General features: G+C 35.5%; 2 protein-coding genes across 3 annotated transcripts; one reads left to right on the forward strand and one right to left on the reverse strand.

Moving 5' to 3' along the window:
• On the forward strand, positions 1 to 2,148 carry LOC133868804 (dof zinc finger protein DOF2.1-like). Of its 2 annotated transcripts, none has more exons than XM_062305817.1 (2): positions 1 to 343; positions 776 to 2,148. In XM_062305817.1, exon 2 carries the CDS (start codon positions 1,014 to 1,016, stop codon positions 1,899 to 1,901), a length of 888 nt encoding a protein of 295 aa, XP_062161801.1. In that variant the 5' UTR covers positions 1 to 343; positions 776 to 1,013; the 3' UTR covers positions 1,902 to 2,148. The 2 variants fall into 2 exon arrangements, with proteins under 2 accessions (XP_062161801.1, XP_062161800.1); XM_062305816.1 differs by having other exon boundaries at positions 1 to 307; positions 399 to 2,148.
• Positions 2,149 to 23,567: 21,419 nt separating this feature from the next.
• Positions 23,568 to 25,608, reverse strand: LOC133868734 (dof zinc finger protein DOF1.4-like). Its single transcript, XM_062305720.1, has 2 exons — positions 25,404 to 25,608; positions 23,568 to 25,222 (listed from the first exon to the last, which is right to left on the reverse strand). The coding sequence occupies exons 1-2, from the start codon at positions 25,464 to 25,466 to the stop codon at positions 24,281 to 24,283; spliced, it is 1,005 nt and encodes a 334-aa protein (XP_062161704.1). The 5' UTR covers positions 25,467 to 25,608; the 3' UTR covers positions 23,568 to 24,280.
• Between the last annotated feature and the right edge of the window lie 2,331 nt (positions 25,609 to 27,939).

A 27,939-nucleotide genomic window follows, 5' to 3' on the forward strand; every position in this document is an offset into this window, starting at 1 on the left:
CTAAAGAAAATAGAATAGAAGACTCAAGAAAGATTGTTTACATGAAAGTGGAATGAAAGAGAAAAAACAGAAGGAAAGGAAGAGCAAAAAAGAAAGAGAGAGAGAGAGAGAGAGAAAGAAAAGTAGTTGCTGAGGTCTGACACACCCACCACCCATTGACGACCGCCACGCGACCCTTCCCTTAGACTGTTCTTCCGCCGCCTCGCTCACCCCTCTTCCTCAGGCGGCCAGTCGTCCTTCCTCTATTTCAATCCCACAGATGACAGATCCCTCCTCCTCCACTTCTTGGCTGCGATTCTTCTTTTGGGTGAGGATTCTTTGAGCTAGCGTTTGCAAGATTCAGGTGATTCTATTTTTTGTGTGTTATATGTTGTGCATGTCTCATGTATACTATATAGGGTAGCTCTGATCAGAGCAGTGAACTGCGGTTTTCCGGTGCTTTATTCTGGTTCCATTTTCATCCTATAATAATAAACCCACTGCACCTTTACTGAACACAAAACCCAATTCCCTGATATCTCGCTTACCCCCAGATTAAGACCTCTCCTCTCTGACTTTATACACGTACACACTCCTCTTTCTTCAGATAGCAGGAAAAAAAAAAAAGCAGCTCTTTACCTGTGTCTCTGTCTCTCTGCCTTCTTTATTGGAGAGAGAGAGAAAGGACCGGGGTGGTGAAAATCTTTTGAGGATTTTGTTGTGTTAATTCACATAGAAAATCTTCCGTTTTTCATTCAACAGTCAAGACTAGAGCCTTGGTTTTTTGGTGGGTTAGGTTGGAGGGATTGGGAACGAGAGGATTGCATGCACAAGGTAAAGATGGCCGTTAGTTTGTGCACTGTGTAGATTCTCAAAGCCTAGAGACAGACACGTTGTTGAGTTTCCAAAACTGAAACGCTCCAAATTCAGCCCTCCCCCAAAACCTGCATGCACCTTTCTTGATATATAGACAAAGAAAAAAACACAAGAAGAAAAACCACACCCCACAAAAGAAAAAGATTTAGAGAGACAAGATGCAGCAAGAGAGAGAGGCAGAAGGACCGGAAGACATGAAGCAACAACAGCATCAAGACCGGAGACTGAAGCCTTTGCAAGCCGATCAAAATCAGCAGCAACATCACCAGCCTCAAAAATGCCCTCGCTGTGAGTCTCTCAACACCAAGTTTTGCTATTACAACAACTATAGCCTGACTCAGCCGCGTTACTTCTGCAAGACTTGTAGAAGGTACTGGACTCAAGGAGGAACCCTCAGAAACGTCCCCGTCGGCGGCGGTTGTCGGAAGGGAAAGCGTGCCAAAACCTCCTCATCTTCCGGTGAGAATTCACGGTCGACGACTCAGCAGCAGCCACAACAATTAGTACAACAAAATTTGACAAACCCACCACCTACAATCCCCTCTAATCCAGCTATCCAAACCAGCCCGGCTCTACAGACAACTAAAGAAGGATCGATCCCTTCAATTGCGCCTTACTATGGGGGAGGTGGCTATTTGTCTTCTTTGGGAGCAATCCAATCTTTGAATCAATCACATTCTTTCAGTCAATCTCTCCATGTTGGGGGTTCTTCAAATATGGATCTGCTTCAGGGGTTTACTCTCCCTTCTTTCGGATCACAGCATCAGCAGCGGCAAATTCAGCAAACGCAATTTTATCAAATGGGTAACAGAGATAGAGGCATGGAAAATCTCTATCCGACTGAAGAGACTTTGATTCAATCGAGCAGGCCTACGACTACTTCCCAGGATGATTGGCATCAGACCTTTATGAGCAATACTAACCCTACGGCATCTGATGCCGCCGCTTTGTGGAGTTTTAGCACCATTACCTCCACTACTGGAAACACTAACAGCAATATTCCAAGCCAGTGGCCAAATCTGCCAGGATATGGCCCTCCTCCGTGACCTTCTTGATCACCCAGCTGATTCCTGAAGAGCGAAAGCTGGGTAAAACTTGGCCTTGATAGATTTGTGGAATTCTTTACTTCTGTATACAAATGAGTCCCATTGGACCTCTTATCTATTTACCCTTTTGTCTACTTGATTTAGTTTGGATGGTTTTTAGGGTATGATTTGGTGCATCATGGAACTAAGAGTGGTAAGCATTTTGTGATGTTGTAAATGAAGGAATAGCGGCAATGGATCGCCTTAATTTGTTCTTCTTTATACTATAGAGAATTTCTGGGTTGGGTTAGGTTGTTTTGAACTTGATGAATGATGATGATTTTATTATAGATAATACTAAGATGTTTGAGCTTTTGTTTGGTTGCTTTAGTCTTCTGCTTTTTATTGTGCAGAAAAGAATTTGCTTTTGTGTAAAAAAAAAAGAAAAAAAGAAAAAAAAAGAGGGAATAGTCGAAGAGGAAGCAGAATGCATGGATGGGAGACGGAGTCCTATATATGACTTTGTAGAAAAGTTGATAGAGGATTGTTTGTTTTTTGGTGCATGCATGTGGGTGACTTGAGATTCAGGTGCTTTAATCCTTCACTTTTACAGTTCGAAATACTTTTCTCCATCACTTCACAGTTTTAGATACTTAATTATATATATAATCCACCTTAATTATATATATGATCCACGAAATGGACATGTTCATCATTCACTCAACTGTTCGATCGATCTACTCTTCTCTCTCGATCACAGTTGATTGCCATGGTCAAGATCACGCTGCCTTAATGCGTGCATGCTTTGTTGTACTTGACGTACCAAATATAATGGCTAATAGTGTCGTGCATGTGGATATATTTCTGACCATCCTAAAAAGTAAGAACACGTAAACTCTAGCTGAAATGATCAAAGATTCTGGTACAACACAAGCTGTACCATTGAAATTAACCTGATCGACCTCTCCTATGAACAAAACCAACAAACTACACGATACAGTTTTATGGAGTCGTTCTCAAATTGACTCTCAAGTTTTAAAATTTAATTATATAATTTATGAGAAATGATTTTTTTTTTTAATAATTTTTTTTTCTTTTTTTTTTAACTTTTTAAAATCACTATTAAAGCAGGTAATCCTACCTATTCACAGAAAGAATGTCTCTTTATTTATATCTCAAATTATCAAATTGTTACATGTATAACATTATTCACATATTCTCTATCACTTAAAAAAAAAAAAAATTAATCAATTTAGAGAATTTTAAAATTATTTATAAAGCTTAATATTTTGTTAATTTCAAAAACGATGACATTTTGACATTTTAACCTTCATATTTTTACCATGTTCATTTCCGCTTGGGGATTAATTGCTACACAATTCATGTTGCACAATTATTCTACAACCAAAATATTTTGGGTGGGATCTACGTATATATGGACCCCATCCCATATGTCATAATATGTGAACCTCATCTCATATGTCTTGAAGTTGTGAAATAATTATATAAGGGTCGTAATTTTATCATTTCTCTTTCTGTTCGACCCGTCTCTCTCATCCCAATTTCCCACGTACACCTCCATTACCGTAACCTTCCCACCCAACGCAGTCAAAAAAGTCCCTGGCAAATCCGAAGCTGTTAGGGCCTAAGCCCGTTGTCGTTGCTGTTTTGTTTTTTTTTTGTCTTTTTTGTTGTCGTTGTGGCTGTGGCGGCGGCGGCAGTTGTGGCTCAGCTTCAGCTGGTGGCTGTGGTGGTTGCTGAGCTTCGGTATTATTGCTCGTTGCTTGGCTGCCATTATAGTGGGCGAGGAGAAGGGCACAGGGAGAGTGTGAATTGTACGTAGGATAGGGTTAGTGGAATAGCTGTTGTCTCAGAGACTCTACAGATCTGGTCTGTACTGTCGGTAGGTTGTTAAGGTAAATTACATTTTTACAAAATGTACGAAATGTAGATGCACACGCAACACAGACAACGCTTCCTAACGACACGTTGAACATTAAAGTCCAATGTTTCTTGAAAAAAAAAAAAAAAAAACACAAAGGATTACACGTATTAAAACACATTTAAAAAATTAAAAAAATTAAAATTGTAGAACATAACAAACAATTAGTAAAAAATTGGTCAAAAAATATTAACTCGATCCTCTTTGAAAGGCCCGCATAAACTGATAACTAAACTAAATGGGACACACGAAACGGCAACCCGTCCCGGCCGGATCCCCGATAATGCGTTGCAACAAGGTTGTCGAGAGGGAGGCACTGTCAAAATCCGAGCGGGATTCGTTGATGGAAGAACGATCTTCAGATGCAGAAGTCTCCTCAACTAGCTAAAACCACATAAAAACAACGAGACAAAATCTCACAACAAAACCGGAAAGCAATACAACGGAAATAACCCAAAAAAACAATAAATGCAGCAGCAACTAGGATAGTAGAAGCGGGGTGGTTATTAACCGCCAACAACTGCGAACCGGATTACCGGAAAATCAGAAATAACCGTAATCGGATAACCAAATACCCTAGTTGCAGTTACTGATTTATAGAATTTTAGAAAATCGGCTAATAATCAAGTCGCCGATAACCGGTTTTTTTATATGTACATATATAATTATATATATTAGAGATAATTATGTTTAAGCCTCCCAAATTATCAACCGTTTTGAAAGTAGCCCTCAAATTGCCAACTCTTGGAGTTTGGCTCCCAAACTACCAAAAAGTGCCAAGAAAACCCCAATTGTCGAAATTTTCTCTTAGTACCATTGCCACGTGTTATTTTTTCAATTAAAAAATAATAAAATTTAAAATAATTTAAAAATTAAATAATAATAATAATAAAAGGAGTGGTCAGTCACCCCTATTTTGGCCAAAAGGGTGGCTGAGACCGATTTTCGAACCACCCCCAAGGAGCAAAATGTGGGTGGCCGAAACCACCCCCATTTGGCCTAGGGGTGGGTTCAGCACCCCCATATCAGTTGGCCGAACCCACCCCTAAAGACTAAAAAAAAAAAGGTTTGGCCCTCAAACTGCCAACTCTTGGAGTTTGGCTCCCAAACTACCAAAAAGTGCCAAGAAAACCTCAATTGTTGAAATTTTCTCATAATACCATTGCCACGTGTTATTTTTTCAATTATAAAATTTAAAACAATTTAAAAATTAAATAATAATAATAATAATAATGGTGGTCAGCCACCCCTATTTTGGCCAAAAGGGTGAACCACCCCCAAGGAACAAAATGTGAGTGGCCGAAACCACCCCCATTTGGCCTAGGGGTGGGTTCAGCACCCCTATATTGGTCAGCCGAACCCACCCCTAAAGGCCAAAAAAAAAAAAAAAAAAAAAGTTTGGTCCTTGAGCGTGGCCGAACTATCTCCAAACCAACTAGTTTAGGGTGGTCGAACCCACCCCCAGGCCAAACCGGGGTGGTCGAGCTACCCCCAAACCGGCCTTAGGGGTGGCTCAACCACCAACTTGGCCAAAATGGAGGTGACCGACCACTCTCATATTTTTTTTCCCTTTGTTTTTTAAATTGTTTTAAATTTATTATTTTTAATTGAAAAAATGACACGTGACAAGGGTATTATGGAAATATTTTGACAAATGAGGTCTTTTGGCATTTTTTGATAGTTGGAGACTGGAATCCAAGGGTAGATAGTTTTTTAGTTACTTTCAAAACGGCCGGTAATTTAAGAGGCTTAAGTGTAAGTTTCCCTATGTATTAAAAATAAAATATTGTAAATAATTAAAAAACAGCTTTGATATCAAGGCAGAGAATTCTATCACTATTTACGTCAACGCCTGTTTTAAAATGTATACACAAGGCTTCACACTTTGCAGTGAGTCATTATATATATATTATGATGTTTTGGAATTTTAATGGTTTTTAATTTCTAATAGAGGAAACTGGTTTTATATTGATTTTGGATTTGTAATGTTGTTCGTTTGTATGATTTTTTTGCAATCATTTTATTTAATTTATAGACTTTATTATGAACTCATTGAGATGAATGAATGGTGAATGGTAAATGAAATTATGCATTTCCAGTAGTATTTACTATTTAGCATTGAATATTGAATTGTTGGATATTGGAAAAAAAAAATAACAATGTATAAAAACTGGTTACCCGGTTAATAACTGGATAACCGACGGTTGGTAATATCCGTAACCAGTCTACTGGTTTGCGGTTAGTAATAACTAATCGGTTGCGGTTGCAGCTCTATACATGAAAATAAACGAATACCTCGGTTGTGGTTGCGGTTATGAAGAAATAACCACAACCGCAACCGCAATCAGTTATACACCCTTAGTTGTAATGGTGAAAAACACGAACTGTAAGGCGCGTGTGGCTTCGGTCATCTCCTAACTATCTCATTTTAAAATTCACTATCGGATTTATTGGATCCACGTTCGATCCACAAATCCAATAGTAAATTTGAAATTTTGTTATATAGAGATGGTTAGGAAATAGATATCTAACATGTCCCTAAATAACTCAAAGAGATATTACACATTCATCTTTCGCTCATCTTTTACGTATCACTTTTATGTCACATCAAAATATTTTTTTTTAAGTAAAAAGAAAAATAAAAAATACCATATAAAAAAACGCATTAACTAACTAAACGTTTTTATAAGTTGTTTTATAATAAGAATAACGTTAAAAAAAAAAAATGTCTAATTGATTTAATTTATGTATATGAATGGATCTCATCGATCTGCATAAATCTCATAATAAATATGAGTGTTTATAAAATACGTATGCTTTCCAATTTTATAAAAATTTGGATAAATTTCGAATACCCAACTTGCTTTTAATAAAGATGTCAAATCTACCTGCCTTGGGACAATAACTCTCTTTTAAGCTGTCCTAATTTTCGTAAAATTTGACATAAACAATAACAAAAAAGAATCTCATTCCCTGAAAATGACATCGAGAGCCAGTGATCAACTAATTAATAAGTAATCGGTGGATTTTTTTTTTTTTTTTTTAATTTATTTATTATTTTTTAAGTAAATTAAATCTTTGATCTGGCAGAGTGAGATCTCTTTCTTTCGTGAGATTTAAAAGTGTTGAGTCATCTCTGGATTCCGCCCCCACTTACTTTTTCGTACATTCAAAAAAAAAAACCCGGAACAAAACCTGGGAAAACCCTAATAGCATTTAAAGTATAATCGTACAACTTACAAAAAAAAAAGTAAAATCGTACAAACATCTGCTGAAGAAAATTACGAGAGGTTGGTCCGACGCATATATCATTAAATAACATATAAACATCGTTAAAGTATAAATAAATGTTATAATTGTACTGTTGGGCATTGAGATTAATTATAATTATTTTTTATTTTTTGTGATTCAAAAAGTTTCTAAGAAGTTTTTATTGTAAACAATAATTACAAATCACATTATGCACCAATTTTTCATTCACTAGGTCAACAGATTTCGTTAGTCAGCCACGTCACACCTAATAGAAAGCTGACACGTGTCAATTACAATAAAAATATATAAAATCCAATAAAAATTAAAAATTAAAAATTAAAAAAAAACAAAAAAAAAAACAAAATGGTGGTTATCGGTGCTTTGGGCCAATGAGGCTAATTTCGGGTGGGGGCAGCCCACTTGGGTGTGTTGTCCAAACATGCCATTCAAGAATTTCGTGGTGTTAGTAAGCATATATTTTGAATTAGTGAGAGAACGTCTGAAGCTTCTAGAGAGAAAGAGAGCATAGTGAGAGATGATTTCGTAAGAGCCTCCCCCTCTCGGCGCTGGTTTTCCCCCTAGCCTTAGTGGGCTAGGGTGGCTTTTGTTTCCCTTGGCTTGTGTCCAATGGTGGCTGTTGTCTCTTCTAGCCATTAATATTGTGGAGCTTTTGGTCCTCTCAAAGCAAGATCCGATGGAGATTTTTTGGTTTTTTCTTTGTTTTGCTATTGTGTGTTGGTGCAAACAGGAGTTTTTTTGGTTCACGTTCGTGGAGAATGACGGGTGTTGATGGTTTTCCGGCGGAGATGTTGTCAAAGCTAGATCTACAAGACTCGGCTGGAATTTCTTCGAAATGGACCTTCTTGTTGCGGTTGCCGGCCATCTCCAGCCACGGTGGTCACTCGACGTGTCCGTGTGGTTCACTCCCTGGGAGTTTTCTCTCCCTAGTCTTGCGCGTGTAGGTCATCGTTTGCTTTTTCGGTCTCAATTGGTGATGATCTGGACTCCTGAAGGTCGTTCGACATAATGGGGGTTCCCGGAGAAGGCGCGTGCTTTACACACGCCAGCGGTTCTTTCTGGTGCTTGTTTCCGAGGTTTCTGTTTGTATTTGGTTGTATATTATTGTCTTTAGTCACAATCTATCATTTGATAGCTGCTTCAAGTCAAGTTTTTTTCTTGGCTTAGTAGGTAGAGATTCTTTATCTCTAGTCACTACATTCACCTTCGGGCATTGTTGTTTCGCCAACAAGCTTTGTAATTACCTTCGATGGCTCTAGATCTTGTATTTGGTTTCTGGTCTTTGTAACCCTTTGATGTCTGCTTTTCCAGTAATGAAGAAGGTTTTTGTTCAAAAAAAGAATTTCGTGGTGTTGATGAGTAGCAGAGATGAAAATGGAATTGAGGCATTTGTTAACATATTGGAGGAAGACGACGTCGTATTTGATAGCGATAAAGAACTACTTCCATTTGTTTCTAGAACAATTGGGGCTATTGAATGCAGGTGGTTATGCGACCACCCCCAATCACTAGTATTTTTTATTATTATTATTTTTAATTTTTAAAAACAAATATTTATATTTTATTTATTTATATTTTTATTGTAATGGATACGTGCCGACTTCCTATTGGGTGTGACGTGGCTGACTAACGGAATCTGTTAACTTTTGGATGGAAAATGTGTTCAGGGGCTGATTTGTAATTACTATTTACTACGAGGACCTCTTGTAAATTTTTTAAACAACAGGTATGGCCAACCCCAGGGGCCAACGATGTAATTATCTCTTTATCTTATTTTCTTTGTCCCAATTAAGAGAACTTAAACCATTTATCTTGATGATCATCTCATACCAATGAAAAATAAAAAAATGTTAGATAGTATAATTTTTACTATAACTCTATTAGAAACTCAAGTGAATTTATTTATTTATTTTTTATAAAAATAAATGCTACATAGACCGACACGTAACAATTAACAATTTTTAGTAGCTGACATGTATGATAAGTGTCACATGAATTACATGATCAATTTGTTAACATAATAAATGTTATATAAATTACCATATAACAATTCATATTTTAACGAATGACGTGACATGCAATAACACTCCATAAAATCTATCATCATTTGGTCTAACACCTGTGTATACATTGACAAGTAAATAGTAAAAGTTAAGGTTTTTTCTTTTCTGATCTTCATCATGTTTAAGGTAAATTCACCATTAATTACAAGGGTGAATTTGACTTTGTGAACGAGGCTCATGCATGCTGAGGTGACTTGGTGCCAAATGCTCAAAGAAAGCCGTGTTCGATCTCAGCAAGTCAAATGCTAATTAAGCGCCCGATCAGATCTTTTTCTCCCAGAAGATTGTTATTGAGATAAACATGTTTTCTAGAAGGCTCCCAAAATTTGTTTTTTCACAAACTCCAAACAGGGAACAATAGCAAAGTTAATGAAAAAGATGAAAAAGTTGTTGGCACTTCAAATTCACATGGAAGAATGTAATTGAAGAAATGTTTTTGGAATTTTGTAGGAACTGCCCGGCCCACAAATTACCATCAATTATTGTGTTAGTACTCTACCTTCCGAATCTAACACTAGCCTTTAATGCAAATGTTGTTCTTAACTTATGGTAGTTCAATAACCTAAGACCTCCTTACTTTTTCTTTTTTTTTTACTTGGTACGACCTCCGTACTGTTGATCTAATATAGACAATATCGTGATAAAAATATTGATTAAATGCGGATAGAAATTGATAAATTTAATTATTTAATTTATATTTTAATTTACTCTTTATGTGTGGGCTTAAGTTCAAGCTTTATGTGGTAATGAGGTTTAATACGTAGAACATTTAATTTAAGAGAGCCCATTCTGTAAAGATGGGATGTAAAAGTGATGTTTTATAGCTTCTAATAAAGAGTTGGCACATCGTTAAAAGACTAAAATACATTAAGCATGAAAAGCACCCAATATTTTTCGATTCAAATAGCCCAACCGGTTTTAAACCCAGCACCTGTTCAGTCCTACCCGCAGCCGAATTCCACCGACGGCCACAGAGATCAGACCAAAAACCAGCAACGTCAACATAGATCCGACCACAGAGAGCCGGATCTCTCTTTGTACGAAAACCCACGCACACCAGCGTGAGTTTTCGGTTAGACCCACCAAACCCACGTCGTGTGCGTGGGTTTCGGACTTCGACATAGATCCAGCCACAGAGAGCTGGATCTCTCTTTGTCCAGAAACCCACGCACACCGGCGTGGGTTTAGGTGTTTCGGTCGGATCTCTGTGGCCGGCCAAATCTCGCTTCCGAGTGACCACCATGATGGATCTCTCTGTGGCCGGCCGAATCTCGCTTCCGAGTGACCTCAGATTTGGTTGAATCCTGAGGGTGGCCGGCTCCATAGATTCTAGCGAAAGCTTCGGCTGGAGAGGTGGGTCCGGTGGAGATTAGAGAGAACAGTGATGAGGAAGGATTTGGTGTTTTCAGGTTTATAGTATTTTTGTTGTAATTTTTTGTTTTTTATGAGTTGTTAACTTATAATTGAATGATGTAAAATAGAGGTTTTACAGCCCATTCTTATTGAAGGTAAACTCTTAATTTAAATCTTAGGCGAATGATCGAGACGGATTTTATATTCTTCCTTACATGCGGGCTCAAACTTTCCTTTAATAATTGAGACCAAACACGTAAAATATTTAATTGAATTGAAGGTGAATGACAGAGAGAGTTCAAATTCAAGATATCTATTCTAATACCATATTAAATCAACATTTATCCTAAAAGCTTAAATTGATAAGAAGTGACAAATTTAATTATTTAATTTATCTTATAATACTACATTAAAAAAATTAAAAATGTTAATTAAATGATAATTTTCACATCTTCTCGCGTATTGGCTTAAGCTTATGAAATTATTAGTAATTTTACGAACGGCCATATCTAAAGTACCAATTAAATTCCAATAGAAGATTTCCCGCCTGTGAAATTGCAGTCAAATTTGGTGAAAAAGTGATGATATAATTATGTTATTAATATGTTACTATTAGAAACGAGAACCATTCACTAAGGACTACGAAGGCCATGTCTTTTATATATATATACACAAATAAAGTTCTCCATTAGTGTTTGGGTTGGGGTCTCCCTTTATGGTTTCTTATGCCCCAAGGTTTTATTTTTATGTTTTGTCCATCAAGGTACATTGGAGGTGGACTACTTCATGATTTAGTCAGAGCCTCATTGTGCAACACTTTAGTCTCATATTTGAATAGACGAATAGTCCAAATAAAATGGGTACTTCATAAAAATCCTCATAAGTGCTTAGATTTATGTTAATTTTTTTTTTTTTAAGCAAGACATAATTTTATAAGTGATTTTAAAGAGATAAATAAGATGAGTAGAAAATGTATACATATCGATGATTTGAAAATAAGATGAGTAGGAAATAAATTTATATTATTTCTCGATTCTAAAAAAGGATTTGCTCGCTATTCTTCAAACTCTTGTTTATTTATTTATTTTTTTAAAATTTATCGTTGAATTTGTAGGACTTTTAAATTTTTTATAATAAATTTTAAAAAAATATGAATAGACGGATTTGAACAAGAATGAAAGAAGAGAAAGAAAAACAACATTTCTCTTCTATAAAAACTTCAAATGAACTTATCTTTTTAAAATATAACCAACATGTGTTCTTAGGTCATGAGTGGGCCGGTGAACAGCGGCTTGCATGGAAAGGGATAATGACTGATGAGCATGCGATAGTGGGGGGAACCATGGCGCTCCATTTTACACCTTTCCTCCTAAGCTATGTTTGCAGCCCTTAAATTGATAATAGCATGGTGAAAAGGGCATGGAGGAAAGATCCAGTGTTTGGCTTTACCACCACACACATCACATATGCATGAACATGATTTTGATGTGTGGGACCCTTTATATAATTCTTTTGAAAATATCATCAGCATCCACAAGTGGTGGTTCCACTTTCCATCAAACATCCCATCGGTATGGGACGGGAAGGCCCCATTGCACCATCATTTGGTCAGTGGGTCTTGCAGTCTTGACACTTCAAGGACAAATTGGTTCTCTCGACTACCCATTTAACTTGTATTTGTTTTTCGCTCTAAAATTCTTATATATATATTTTTACGTGTCCATATAAAAGAAAAAAAAAAAATCAAACCAATGACTTTCACTTTATAAGTATAGATTGAACTACTTCTTGAAAACTTTCAACACTTGGTAATCAACAACAAAAGAAAAAATCGAATCAACTATATATTACTCTATCACTACATGTTATCTGAGAATTGTTTTGAAATTTTGCGGTTCTTTTTTTTAATGTTTTTAAGAATTGTTTTTTAAAAATGTGATTCTCACATCTAGAAAGGTGTTTGTACAGTTTTCAAGTGGTGTCGTGTCAACAAACAAGTAGTCTCCTAGATTGAATATCCGAATAAGATTGCTAGTCCTCGTGAGAAAGAATCTGCAAAATAATAAAGATTTGTTGGGGGTTAGCTGGCGACGCCTCCTCCGATGATAAAGTCAATGAGGGTTTTGTGAGAAAATGGAATAAATGCAACTAGAGAAGTTAGGCGTTACCAAATTTATGACTTTTATTTATACTGTCTCTCTTTTATGAACTCGCACGTGCAGGCTTCCTAAATCTTCAGTCTACTGGTCCATCGGCGTGAATGAATAGTGGTAGAATGTGACATGATCGACGGCCATTTATAGTATTCTGACCTTTGGCATGATGAGCCGGCCTGTGGAGCGGCATGTGACACTGCTGTCTACCTTGTGTTTTGATTTGATTTGACCATCTAATCTCATGTTTAATAAATGTTCAAAGATTTTAATAAATGCAAGGATCTCCCATCTCGGACAATTCATGGTTGTTCATTGGGTGTGATCGGCAATCAGCATAACTGTGAGGTTCCAAACACCAAGTTCGTTTTTCTCTGAAGAGGTGCTCCTTTGTCCAAACAAAAACTCCATTATTCCGAGAAGGTCATGACTAACGAGCCGGCCCAACTTATTGGGTCTGATTGGGTTGGATCACTCCGATGACCCATCTACCCGTGGAAAAGGATAATTACCCAACAAAAGGTGTTGTTTGTAGGTAGGCCACGTTTAATTTGACCACCTTAACAAGTATGACATTGACACCCATACGATGCCATCAGAACCAGTGCGGCGGTTAGCTGGTGGTCGCTAGGACAAGTGTGATTAGTGAACTAAACTAGGGATCAAACTCAAACTAGGATCAAGGATTTAAGACATGAAGTTATAGATAAAAACTAAATTCAATCAATTTGAGTCGAGCTCAATATCAAAGTACATTAAATTTAATGCTCAAATTAATCCCCTAAACCCACGTGTTTGCCATTTCAATGTTATTGTCATAAGATTCGTCCAAAATAATTATAAAGAACTAAGCTATAATTAAGATTTAATTCTAGTGAAAAAAAAAAAAAAAGATGAAGAAGAAGAATGAGGTTATTTGGGACCAAAAACCGTTAGCCATAATGAAAAAATTTTGAAAATTTTTAAGCGGATTCGCCAATCAATTTTTTGACCTTTATTTAAAGAGTAATTCTATATACTCGACTCTCATTTCATTTGGACTGATGTGGCAATGCTCATCAACCCTTAATTTTTTTTTTTTTTTTCAAATAAAGACTGATCTAAGTGCAGATAAAAACTGTTACATCAACCCAATAAAAAAAAAGAGTGAATTGAGAATTAAGTATATGGCATTATTTTTGTTTGATATAGATGTCAAGAATGGTGAAACTTTAGCGTTGAATAACTTTTGGGAAGTCCAATGCCACAAGAAAGTGAACAACTCTAAAAAGTTTGCAAATCTGCCCATTAAGTATTTCTATCATTAATTTTTGCTAATTATTTGCATAACAAAACTATAAATCAGTTATTCTCTCTGCTATAATCAAGACGTAGTATCCGTTCCAAGCAAAAAAAAATAAAAATAAAAATAAATTAAGGATTTGTTTCATAGAACTTTTTCTTTCTTTTTCTTTTTCTACGTTAACAAACAATCAAAAACACTTAAAATTACTTTTACCTTTATATTATACAAGAATATCTTTTCAAAAAAAAAAGTACCTTATAAAAAGCGTTAATAAACGGCATCAAAATTTATTAATTAAACATGTAAGTAGAGAAATTAAATTATAACACGTAATCCATTATCCATAATCAAGTCCACACCCAATTAATACAAGTCTTTCTTTAACACAGTATGCAATGTTGGAAAGAAAATTTGAAACCTTCGATTGCTTATGTTTTTGTTTGGTAAAAAATAATTGGACAAACAAAATAAAGTTTGAGAAGTTTAGACATTATATTATTTGTTGAAAATCCAATTTTCAGCTCAAAGGAAGTCGTGGTCCATGGAGATTGGAGACCACTTTTTGGCCCATTATAGCCATTTCTTTCCTTTTGAAACCTTGCCTGCGTCTTCAATTCCTTCACCCATTTTTTTTTTTTTTTTAGAAGAATATATATATTGTGAAAGTGTTATAAAGAAAACACAAAATACTTTTAACCTTTATATGACGTTAGAACATTTTCTTTTGAGTAATTCTAATAGAATATTAAGTGTTCATAAAAAAATGAGGTGATTTTTAAAATTACCATTTGCTCAAAATCATCATTTGATCAATCACATGCTCAATGGTGATTTTAAATGCTACCTTATTTTTTTTATGGGTACTTGATGAACACTTAATATACATGTAGAATTACTTTTTTTTAAAAAAAAAAAATCAAAATTAAATAAAAAAAAAAATACTTCTCAAAAACACATTAACAAAACTAAAGCTTAAGTGATAAGCTACGAGCCTATAGCTAACAAAGAGATAGACTAAATCTTTGAATTACAAGAGACTAATCTCAATCTTAGCTACATCTTTGAATTACAAGAGGCTAATCTCTATCTGCTATTTGAGTCTTGGAACAAGTCTATTGCAATGTAACCTCTATAATAGGTGTAACAGACTTGAACTCTGCTATTGATTTGGACGATTTGGTAATATCCTTAATAAACAAAACATATATACCCCAAATGTATGGCACAGGAATAACATAAATGGCATTTGATAGAGATTTATCAACATCACCTTCCATCGACATATAGAATATACTGATAGCTTTATAAAGTTCACATGATTTTTTTGAGTAATTCTACATATTATATAAATGTCTATTAAGTGTCTATCAAATAATGAGTGGCTATTAAAATTACTATTTGATCAAATTCATCATTTGATCAATCACATGCCTAATGGTGATTTTAAAAGCCACCTCATTATTTGATAGACACTTTATGAACATTTATATGACATGTAGAAGTACTCGATTTTTTTTTGGATAATTTATTTAGCTATCAATGATTAGGCTCCGAGATCATTTTTCCATACTAACGCAGTTCAAATAAAACTGTGACTTAATACTTAACTAAAAGGAAAGAGTTTTAAAGAGCCAATAAAATAAAATAAAGAAAGAAAGAAAAAAAAATAACGATCTTCTTTATTTCAAATGAAATAGAGCGTATTTCATTTTATGGTTCCAATTTTTGTTTTATTGTATCTAATAGTGTATATTGAGATGAAACTACATATAGGCCAACCAAGACGAACCCCCTTTAGTTTTGAAATTTTCTTTTAATTTTTTTATTAAATTAAATATTTATTCATTTTTAAGCTTAAAAATTAGGCTTGACCCCTCATTCATACTTTCTTCTCCCCACTGAATGCAAAATCCTAGTTCCATCCTTGGGTGTATATATTATCATATAGTAAATAGATTGTTATGTCATATAAAATTTTTAAAGGATGTAGCTCACGTACATTGTTAAATACAACAAAACAAAATCTAAATTATAAAATGAATTGTCTCAATTTCACTTTAAACCGAGAAAAAAGGACAGCAAATCTCTTTCTTAAATGTTACCATAACGATTTTCAAAATAAAAGTTATTCATGGATAGATATTTTTAGCAATTTTGCTGTTCAAATTGTTATTATAAGGCTCACATGCCCAAGCAAATTTTGGACTGTTCACCTAGCTACCTATTTAGACATGTAGAATTCAAAAAATCTCTCACATTTACTGCCTACAGCTAGTAATTTAAATAACAAATTGCTGAAAAAATGAATTCACGTGTTATGCCGTCAATGTAATACAATATTATTCTAACATAAATTCTAAAAGTAATCATTATAAGAAGAAATTAAAAGGCATGACAGCAAGCATTCTCATTTGTAAGAAATCACAACCGAAAAAAAATAGCATGAGAGAGAGAGAGGATTGACTTATAATGCCAACATATAGGGGGGGTGGGGGGCTCAAACATGGGTAGCTAGCAATATTGGCGTTAGCTTGTAAGCAAAGGTATGACGGCATGATATGAGAAAAAGACCTTCCCACATGCATGCCTTAAAATTTGCGTGGATGAGGGTTTGTTTGGGCGGGAGGATTGACTTACAATGCCAATAGGGTGGGGGCGGGGGGGGGGGGGGGGGGGGGTGTGCTTAGTATTGGTGTTAGCTTGTAAGCAAAGGTTTGAATTAAGACATGATATGAGAAAAAGATTGTTCGGGAGGGAGGATTGACTTGTAATGGCAATAGGGTAGGGGGGGGGGGGGGGGGGGTGGGGTGGGGTTGGGCTCAAAAACATGGGTGCTAGCTTGTAAGCAATGGTTTGACGGCATGTTATATGAGAAAAAGACCTTCCCACATGCCTTCAAAAGTTGCGTGGATGAGGGTTAATTTGTTCGGGAGGCTGTGTCATCAGTTGTCGAATTAATATTAAATACCACACCAACTGCTCATATCTGGTCCTATGTTTCTCGAATTGGCCGGGCTGCTTCCTGCTTGCTGATCTTCCTATTTAATTGGCTCATCAACTAATGACTTTGGTAAGGCTTTTAATTATATATAATACAATAATTAACCAAGACTTACAACTTATTGGTGGATTTAAGAACATGGGGGACTAAGATTACCTGAGCATGGGTTTGTCTTCAATAATACTATTATTTTAACCAACTCTCATTTTCATGGCCGGGTCAGTGGCCAAAATAATTATCGCAATGGAGTAGAATTTCAATTACTCTATATTGTCCTATCATCATGCTACATCATGAAAGTTGAATGCAATGGTACGTAAGAGATTATTCCATTCATTTCAAAAGTCAAGAGAAAAGATTAACATATTGACGTACTATGAAAAGCTCGTTGCAGAATTTCAATCCTTATATATATATATATATATAGAAAAAGGTTAAATTAAGACTTATTTATATATAGTCTTATATCTATACATCAATCCGATTCGAATTTAATACGATATAATTTTTGACACGACCCGTTAAATATGATATTGAAGAATTAGAGTTGAGAAATTTAATAATCTGTTTAATTACATAAATTAAGTTATAGTTAACTCATATAATCTTTCTATTAATAGTTGAACATAACTTGCACCGACAAATAAGCACAAACTGTGGCTCATCTATATATATATAAACCGAAAGCTGACATGACAATAAAAAACGAGGTTGCTGGCCAAAAACTTCAAGTGGAGAAAGAAATTTAAGGGGAATGTCGGTGGTGGGGGAATGTGGTGGGTTGGACCAAATACCTCCTGAATATATATAGTTTAAGATAATTTTCTATGTTGGCTAATAAATATCTGTCAACATATATGGCTACCTAGCCCATTCAACAGCTGAGGCTAACGCTCTCGTTGTAAAAGATTATCAATTAATTACTAAATCATTGACCCTTGTGTCTAAGCAGGGACAGATTCTCCCTCAAAAGTCAAAAGGGAAAGTTTTTAGTCAATAATATGTTTAAAAAAAAAAAAAAAAAAAACTATTGGCTATCCTTTATTTTTAATTTTTCTAAAATTTTGAAATTCTTGGCATAGATTTTTCATGAAGCTTGCCACTTCACTGAAAATGGCAGTTACAAACACCGTCTGTTTGGATGACTTAAGCCTAGCTAGTCACGACATTCACACTCACACAATCATGATAATTTAGATGAAATGGGACAATTTTTGAAAGAGTGATGATTCACTACCACCTAAATATATAATTTTTCATCATCTTGTCTATGTGGTAAGGTGGTCCCCCACTTTAATTTATTTTTAAAAAATAAAAAAACTCAAAAAGTAGTGGAAGACCACCTTGTCACATAGGCAAGGTAGTGAAAAGTTGTATATTTAGGTGACATTGAATCATTATTCTTTTTGAAATGCTACAACGTCAAGTTGTTTTTCGTCCAAATCCAAATCTTTATTCAGATTGCGACTGCAGTTGTAAGAGACTCTCAATAAAGCCTATCTACTCGAAATCTGACCTGCTCGATCAGATAAGTTCCATTAAGAGTCTCTCTTAATTACGTATCTGATTAGATTGCAATTAAAATAGGTAAGTATAGGGAATTCCGATCAGTTCCTTTTACATCTTTGAAGATCCCTTCGCGGGCGCGGCTGTTATTGGCCTTCAGAGGTTGTAATTAAGTTCTTCAGTCAGCTTCTTCAAAAAAAAAAAAAAAAAAAAGGTTCTCCAGTCAGCAGCCTGATTGAGGGGTGGTGACTCAAGCAGTGGGCTTCGTTACAAAGGCCCCAGTTATTTCTACTGGTTCATACCTTGCTGTAATTATTCTCTCCAAGCCGGCCTGGATCAACAATTACAAAGCCCAAAATGCAGTGAAGAGTAAAGAAAATGCTTGCAATAATTATGATTATCTTCAAACTGTTTTCGTTACCAAAACTGGCCCATAGCCCCCCAATCAGATCGCCCGCCGCCGCTCACCTTCTCATCCGTTCACACAAATATGCTACACTTGGTGCGAAAGAGTCGGTAGAAGGTGCTAAGCGGACTCCACAGTTGACAGCCCTTATGACGATCACCGAAGCCAACTCGGCAACTCTCTAGAGTCTAGGTTTAGGTAACATGTGAGTGTTGATCAAGGTACCACATATAGAATATTTGGCTCAAGAGTGCTGACCAAAAGATAAAAATAGTCAGAGAGGCTACGGAAATCTTTGTACAATTTATAAATCGATTTGTAAGGAATTTCATACGCACCGTATCTAAGATTGACATTTGTTCATTGCTATTTGAGAAGTACATGTTATTTTAATAGCATGTGCTTCTCACATTTTTTTTTTTTTTTAATATATAGCATTAATATTTTTTTAAAAAAAAATGCTAGCACGTTGAGACCTTTATGGGGGTTTCGTTCCGATGCCTAAATTAGTTTTTATGAGAAAATAATACTTTATGCACAAAAATTCAATTTGAGTTTATACCTGGGGTATGAGCTTATTTATAAGAAAATAGGTGGAATCAAACCTAAATTAGATTTCATGCTCCTTGACCTAAGAGTATAATCAGAGTTCTATTTAGACTTTGATTCTTTAGTAGACATATAATCAGATTTGATCTTAAAAAATTTGAAATCAAATTGGACTAGAAGTCTTATCCTGATTCTACAGGGGATAGGACTACTGATCGAACTAGACTTGGACTACGAGTCCTATTCCGATTCTGCCAGGGATATGACTGCTGATCGGATTATGACTCCGGCCTACTTCAATTCAACTTGGAACAAAGCCATAATCTGAATTTTCTGGAATAACTAATACCTAATTTCCCAAGACAAGCTTCATAAAATTATTCCCAACAAGTTCATAAAAAATTTATGATCCAATCGTAAACACAACAGCGCATGGTCTTGGTAAATAAGCCACTTCACACTGTACGTAATTGGCTCCATATGCGTTTCGTCCCGCCCCCGGCCCTACATTTTACGTACCGATGGCGGATAGAGTGAAGTAAACGAGACCGTTGAATCTCCCAAGTTCCCAACTATTGGCCAGCTACATCTTTATGTTACATAAGCCAAATTCCAATTTTGCTGGGGGAAAAAAATAAAAAACAGGTAGATAAAGAAGGCAAAGATAAAAGGTTTAGAAAAGCATCTTCCTTTCTTTTTCTTGGAATTTGGCTTAGGTAACGTAAAAAAAATGATGACAAATCTGAAATTAAATTTGGACAGTTTAAAAATTAACAAATTTTTTTGTAATTTTTTTTACAACATCTAAGCTAAATCTATTTGAATATTAGAGGCACGAGAACACAAATTAAAAAAGAAAAAAAAAAAAAAAAAAAAAGAGGATGGGGTGAGCCCACCCCTCACTACTGGAAGCTCGTTGCGTGAGCCATCATCTTTATAAATTGTGGCCACATGAGTGACCCCTTTTGTTTCGGGGTGGCATTGCGAGCCAGCTTCATTTCTGGAGTACTGTGGATGCCATTTTTATTAGGAAACAGAAGGCGGTAGTAGCCATGGCGGTGGAGCCACATGACCCCTCCACCCTTTTTGTCATTTTTGTTTTAATTTACAGGCATAAGTGACATAATGATATAGATTTTGATTAAAAAAAAAAAAAAGTTCTTAATTATTAAAATTATAAACTAACTAAAGTCCCTTAATTATCTATATGACTCGATCATGTTATAAATTGAGGTGTTTAAATTACTCACTGAACCACGGCCACTTCATAACCTATAGCTATTTTAAGATGAATGGCTTAGTGAGTTGAAATCACGCGTGACGGGAAATTAGGAAATGATGGTGTTTGGTTAATTATCATGATGTTTATGTTGATAGTGACCCCCCAAATCGTAATTGGTGGTAATGGGTACGGAAAATAAATTTGTGATTGTGAGAAAGATTATTTAATTGTTCGTAATCAACTAGCTAGCTAGGGCCAACAAAAGATGTCTTGGCATTGTGACAATTGGACAATTTTATTTATTTATTTATTTATTTATTAATTGCTCGATTACTATAGAATCAATCACTATTGATTTGATTCATTCATCTCTCCCTATGCGTATGGAACACAATAATGTCTTTTAGTTAGATTCAGTCGTTTTCTAGTCAACTAATTAGGTCCCTAAGTTGTCTTTTCGTGACAATTGATAATTACTACGAGATTATCCAAAGATATTAAAAATTAAAATTCTTTGGTTTGTTATGGAAAAAAATCTGCAATAGTGGTGAATCCACTCAACCCTATGTTTTTAATTTCTTCAATGGGTTAGAACAAATAAATTATAATATTATGTGTGAAGCTCTAATATTAAATTGAGACTGTCAGCAACTATTTTTAATAGAGCATGCTATTTTCATATTGGTATTTAAAAAGATAAGTGAAAATCATATGGTTCGAGAATTTAATAGATTGAATTGAACCAAAACATTAACAAACAACTTAAAATACAAAAAATTTAAAACTATTTCACATTTACCTACAAGAATTGGGTGTGTTTGGTTTGAATAAAATGCATAATAATATTCTATTTTTTTAAAAAAATAAATCATGTTTTATTCAACTTTTTAAAATTTTATCTTATAAAGTCAAACCTTATAATTCGCACAGTGAATTAGAATAATATTCTGATTCAAAAAAATTCAACACCCAAACAGACCTGGTATTCGATTTTTTGAAATTTGAATTCAACTATAATTTAGTACTCGAATTTCGAAGTAAATAAAGTCAAAAAAAAATGTTTTAATAGCTTAACTTTTTAAGATAAAATTTAAAAAAAAAAAAGTGAGATAAAATCTGATTTATTTTTGAAAAATCCGAATACTATAGCAAATAGAATCAAGATTCTTCTTGTCCCAAACAAATATACATATTCAAAATAGACAAAGAAAAAAATTCAAAAAATACCCTATAAAAAGTCCATGAAGATGCACAATATTGCTAGAGTTGACTGTGGATTTTGTTGCAGCAATGAATGGTAACATATAGAGATAGTGTTGATATGGAAGTATAAAAAGTCCATGAACATGCTAATTAATTAAAATGCAGTCCTTCCCAGTTCCCACTCCCACCCGTTGAAAAGAACACTGCCGCGCTCCACTGATCATATTTATATGCTTATTTTCCACAATGATTAGTGGTATGTATATAGCTCATTAAGAATCTAGCTACTATATATATATATATTCTCATTATTCTACGACTACGTACACCTCACCATCACTTCCACCAATAGTATCGAACACCACCCTCTCTCCAACAAGTCAACTTCTACCTGTTTCACTCCATCAACTCTGGTTTAACGAGATGAAAAAAAAGAAGGAAAAAAAAAAAAAGAAAGAAATAATTCTACTCCTCAAAGCCGATCCCTGCAAATCTGCACCATGCTATTACCGTGCACAACAACGATGATTTATATACAATCGAAAAGAAAGAGAGTACGAAAAAATCAAGACATATATTTACGTGAATCGATAATGTACATACGTCTGTACAATTAAAGTTTTCTTATAAATATGTTATGTTGTAATTCTAAATCATATAGTGAAATATCATTTTGCTTCGCTCTAATAACTGGCCAACCACTATACTAGTATCTCGTATTATTCTTTATGCCTAAGAAAAATTGAGCTACTTGTTCGAACATGCATGATATTTTGTAAGTCTGAAATTAAACTCCATTTCTTAAGTTAATTACTTGAACTTCCCCCACGGGCTGGCCGGTAGCAAAACCCTAAGAGGAATACTCACATGACGTACACAAACCATGCACCCAGGTTTTCAAGTGTATATATGCTTTCAGCAAAACTTAGAAATCGTACTATGGGGGTTGGATCATGATCATCAATTGCTACAATTTAATGTATTCAGCATGGAGACAAGCTAAAGTAGTACTGCGATGAATGAAGAGTCAGTGAGAAGTTATGCGAGGGTGCAGTACTACCACAATAAGACACAAAACAGAGTATCAGATGATAATTATCATGTACCCTAGAGCAAACTCTCTCTCTTGGTAAATTATTATACAACTGTCGTATAACTAAAAATATGTAACAATAAAAATCAATTTTTAAATTAATAAGAATTTATTTAAAAAAAAATTAAAAATTAATTTTTACTATCCCATTATCTTAATTATATAACAATGTAAACAGTAATTTACTTAATAACATTTCTCTTACATATACGTTGTCTTAAAAAGCCTATATATATATATATATCCAAGAATGGACTAGGTCTCATTTTTAGCAAGAGGCAAGCTTCTTTACCTTGCATCCTCAACTCCGGCCCCACAACCCTCCCCCTGCAAATCTCTGAATATCCCTATGCTAGAGAATAAATTGCAGTACTACAGACAGCAAAGTAATTAAATCCAAGTAATTAATAACTTCAATTACATATATATTGGTCTGAGTTTAATGGTCTCTAGCTATGATCCTGATCATTCTACAAGAGGATGATCAGGATTGAACCATCAGCAAGGTTTTAAATATCGATCACTTGCACAGGTTGGGCATGCAGCGGCTAGCTTCCATACAGCATCTATAAATAATTTATATTGTACTGATCAGAATGTTTAGTTTTCAATGCAAGTTGAAAAGAGTAATATCAGCACTATTTTCCAAAAGCACAGTTCCTTATCCATAACATCAAAACACCAAAGCAAAACAGCATGTAACCAATGCCAACCACATAAACTAAAAAGCCACATTGGAATAACAAATCTCCCTCTCTTCCTATACCATTATACCCAGCCCTTCCCCAGAAAAAAAAAAAACCCAAAAAAGTAAAAGTAAAATTAAATAAAAAATTATTAGTTCCTCAGCTGATCTTCATTGAGGACTGGAACATATACCCCCAACCCCCACCTAGTAATTAACCAATACATTGGAAAGGAAAAAGGACATGGTCATGCATATATATACATACAAAATAAAGACCTACTTACTTATCATCAACTAGGTTGCTCCAAAGCATCCTCAATATCCTCAAGGAAGTTAAACCTTCCACACTGATAATACCCAGGCGATGAGATGAAGAGGATCCGAGGTTCCTCTCAGCGCAATCGACGAGTCTCAACCTTGATAATAAAACTAACAGGCTGATTCTTTGCAGCTGACATGATCGCTCCGATCCCGTTCCTCCCATCGTTGCTTCATTATGAAATCGTGCTTCTTTTCTTTTTTTCCCTTTTTTTTTTTCTTTTTCTTCTTTTTTTTCCCACTGTGACCATCAAATTCACTACAACAGAAGTAATAAACAGAAACCTAAGTAACTAAAATGACTGAAAAGGAGGGAGACACTGGAAATTAAATGACTTTTTGTCTTTGCTAGATCAGAGAAGTGACCGAAGACCCGATGTTTCCAGGATCATTCCAAACACCAATACTTGTTGCATTCCAGTAAAGAGCAGGATCCGACAACCCGACTTGTTCCATTTGATTCCAATCCGACCTGTTTTGGCCGTCTTCTACTTTCACTTCTTTCATGGAAATCCCAGCTTCAGTATTACCCATTAATTGCAACCCTTCAAACGGTCCAAAGGCTTGAAAGTGATTGGGTGCTCGACTGTCTTTAACACCTCCATTGACGAATTTCTGTTGATGAAAGCTAGAGGTTAGCAGGGAAGCCATGGTTGGAGAAGTGGTAGTAGAATTAGCTGAGGAGCCGAAGATGGAATAACTTGAGAGATCTTGGATTTGCTTAGCAGGATGATTAAACCCATTTCGGTAATCATTCTCACTAGCATCATTAGACATAATTCCAGACGAAAACCCTAGTCCAAGAGCATTCATCTGTGGTTGGAGATCATATCCAGAAACAGTTTCATTTGAAACTCTCGGAATATTGAACCTGGGAAATGGGAGTGATCTCACATCAGATGCATAAAACATAGGATTGATATGATTTGATGTCGAAGAAGATATATCCATGTGCGGTTGGGAGGGAGGGTCTGGATTTGCGCTTGGAGCTCCATCAATGGCGGAAGCTGCTGTAGGCCTCTTCACGCGCTTGTTTTTCCGGCACCCACCGCCGACAGGAACGTTTCTTAGAGTGCCACCTCTTGTCCAGTAACGCTTGCAGGCCTTGCAGAAGTGCCTTGGCTGAGACAAGCTGTAGTTGTTGTAGTAGCAGAACTTTGTGTTCGATGAATCACAGCGAGGACACCTCAGGGCTTGCTGCTGCTGTTGTTGTTGTTGATTTTGTTGGTCTAGGACTGGTTTTTCCATACCCGCAGAACCCATCAAGCCCTTTGGATCATCTATCTGGTGCTGCAAAAAGAAAGAAGAGAGGGAAAAAAGAAGAGAAAGAGTTTGAGGTGGCGTTTTAGAGTAAAACTACAACACAGGATACATATTCTCTTCCAAAAGCAAAGCAACAAAAACGGCGTGGTCATGTTTTTTCTAATAATTGAGAGAGAGAGAGAGAGAGAGAGAGAGAGAAATTAAGAACCTGCTGTGACCATTCGTTTCTAGTTGGAGGGATGAGTACCATCTTCTCACAGTTTCCCAACATTTTCTCCGCACAAGGGAATCGTTGAAACAAAGAGTAAACAGACAAAGAGCAGGTGGCGACGTGAGTCTTTCTTGCTGGGTTGAAATATTATGCATATGAGAGGCTAGAGAGAGAGAGAGAGAGAGAGAGAGAGAGGGGGGGGGGGGGGGGAGGATTAATTACTATGTAAGTATGATTTATTTTAATCTAATTTCACGTGATGGGTCTGGTCCAAAATCGAATTTGAGTAGGGAATTATTTTAGTGAGGATTAGAATAATCAAAAGAATAAGGAAGGACATTCGAAATCCAAGAAGAAGACAGAGAGGTAAAGTAACATTACAGATGAATCTTGGGAGGCTCAAGGAAGAAAGAACAATACATGGAGAGACTACCCAATATTATTCCACATCACTACGTAAAAATTCCTTTGTACAGATAGAGATATATGTGGATAGAGGGAATCCCTAAGAGCACAATACCCGATGCAGTCGCACAGCAAATCCCACTTCCACTTTATTTATTTATTCATTCATCATGTTTGTGTAAATTAATCGTTTTTTGGGTTCTCCTTAACGGCTTACACCAGCTCAAATCTTCCCTCAACTGTGTAAATTATACCGTTCGTATTTTGTTCTCTTATAATTAGGCCTCAGATAAAATTCTGTTCTTATCAAAAAACTATTTGGAATTTTTTTTTTTAAAGAAGGAAATGATGCACAAACTCCACCTCAGTCACTTTCTAGTAAGGTTAATTCTTAAAGAGCCTAACGATTGGATACCCGTTAATTTTGTGAAGGTTAATTTGATTTCTTAACACAGAATCACGACATAACTAGTCATTTGACAAATCCTTTCTCATCACTTCTTTCAATCTCGGTAGAGTACCAATTAACATCACACTTTGATTCACGTACGTATGATGTCCTTACTTCCTTATAATAATAGTAAGTGGTATTTAATTTAACGACATTGTCTCATTACAACCGTATCACAATGAAAAGTAGGACATGACGTGAAACGTAATTTGTCAAAATTAATGACCAAACACTACACCCAGTTAGAGCACTAGATGTAAAGGAAAGAGAGCCATTGACATGGAGAAAATAAGCTATTGAAGGGTGTGAAACTGTTCATTCCTTCTTTCATCATACAACAATCTTTTAAGTTTTATTTTTATTTTTATTTTTAATTTTTTAAGAGAGAGATTAGTGATTTAAGCATTATTGCATGTTACGTTGGCTTGGAGGACCGTGTCCCATCAATTGACTCTTTAAAGACCATCTCTATGGTTTATTTATTACAAAAAGACTTTTCGTGAGTGATTGTTTTCGAAGGGAGGCAAGAAAATTCAGCAAAAGTAATAGTGGAAAACTAGCTTTTGCGTTATAGAATCCATGAAGTGTTTTAAGATATAACATTTGGTCGATCGGGGACCATTGATGGTGTGTATATAAATGATAGTTAACGTAAATGAGTAGAGGTGTAGAATCGTAGATGAAGGGGTGGCCGGCTCGAACGTCAGGAATGACTTCATTTTGGTGATATGGATAGTGAAAATTCCAAACGAAAAGGACAAGATGGCACCATGTGGCAGTCTACATCTCCGACTCAAACATAGGACGACCACGCTTTATTCAAGGGCTCTTGCTCCCTCTGCTTATTCTTCTTCTTCTTCATCTCTCTCTCTCTCCCTCTCTCTCTCCCCTCGGTTTTGCTTGTTAAAAATGAAAAATTGAATAAAAGAAGAAAAAAAAAACCGTTAATGGTGTCAGAAAAGAGAGAGAGGTGCAGAAGCATGTGGTGGGCAGCTCAGCCCCTGAGGAAAAAGAAGGGAAAAGCAAAGCATAGGTTGGGGAACAAACGGATTTTGTAGTCCCCCAAGGGATCTTCTCCTCCTCCCTACATCCATCATTATTCTTGCGCAGTCCTCTGCCTGTTAAACTAACTTTGATCTTTGGGTAATTAACTAAAATATCACTGCCATGTTGCCCTTTACAAACCAACACATTTTCTTATTCTTTTGAGTATGTAACTTGCAGGTTTAACTCTATAATTTATTGGCATATATGTTGGATCATATTCCTCCCAATATATGCTTCTCCACCTAATAGCAATGGATTAATTGTGAGGCTCTCTCGACGGATCATGCAGATCCATTTTTATGTTCCATATTGTTATAACATTAATAATAAAACACAAAAGTAAGTGTTCTTAAGGTGCCTTATATGGTCACTTTAATTTCTTGCTTTAACGCAATAGATTAGCGTATGTTGGACCTTATAAATAATGTATATTTTAATTTCTCTTTTTTGCACATTGAACTCTCTTCTTCTAATGCTCTTTAAACCTTTAATTTCAAAATGGATAGAGATTCACATTAATTTTGTTGTGAGCAACAAATGTGAAAAAGTCATTTGGAGCTCACTTACCCGAACATGTTTTGAGTAGCCCGCTCACTTGTTTGGGCAAATAAACCCTATAAAAACCATTTT

Source organism: Alnus glutinosa, chromosome 5, assembly GCF_958979055.1.
Source record: "Alnus glutinosa chromosome 5, dhAlnGlut1.1, whole genome shotgun sequence".
NCBI classification, from domain to species: Eukaryota; Viridiplantae; Streptophyta; class Magnoliopsida; order Fagales; family Betulaceae; genus Alnus; species Alnus glutinosa.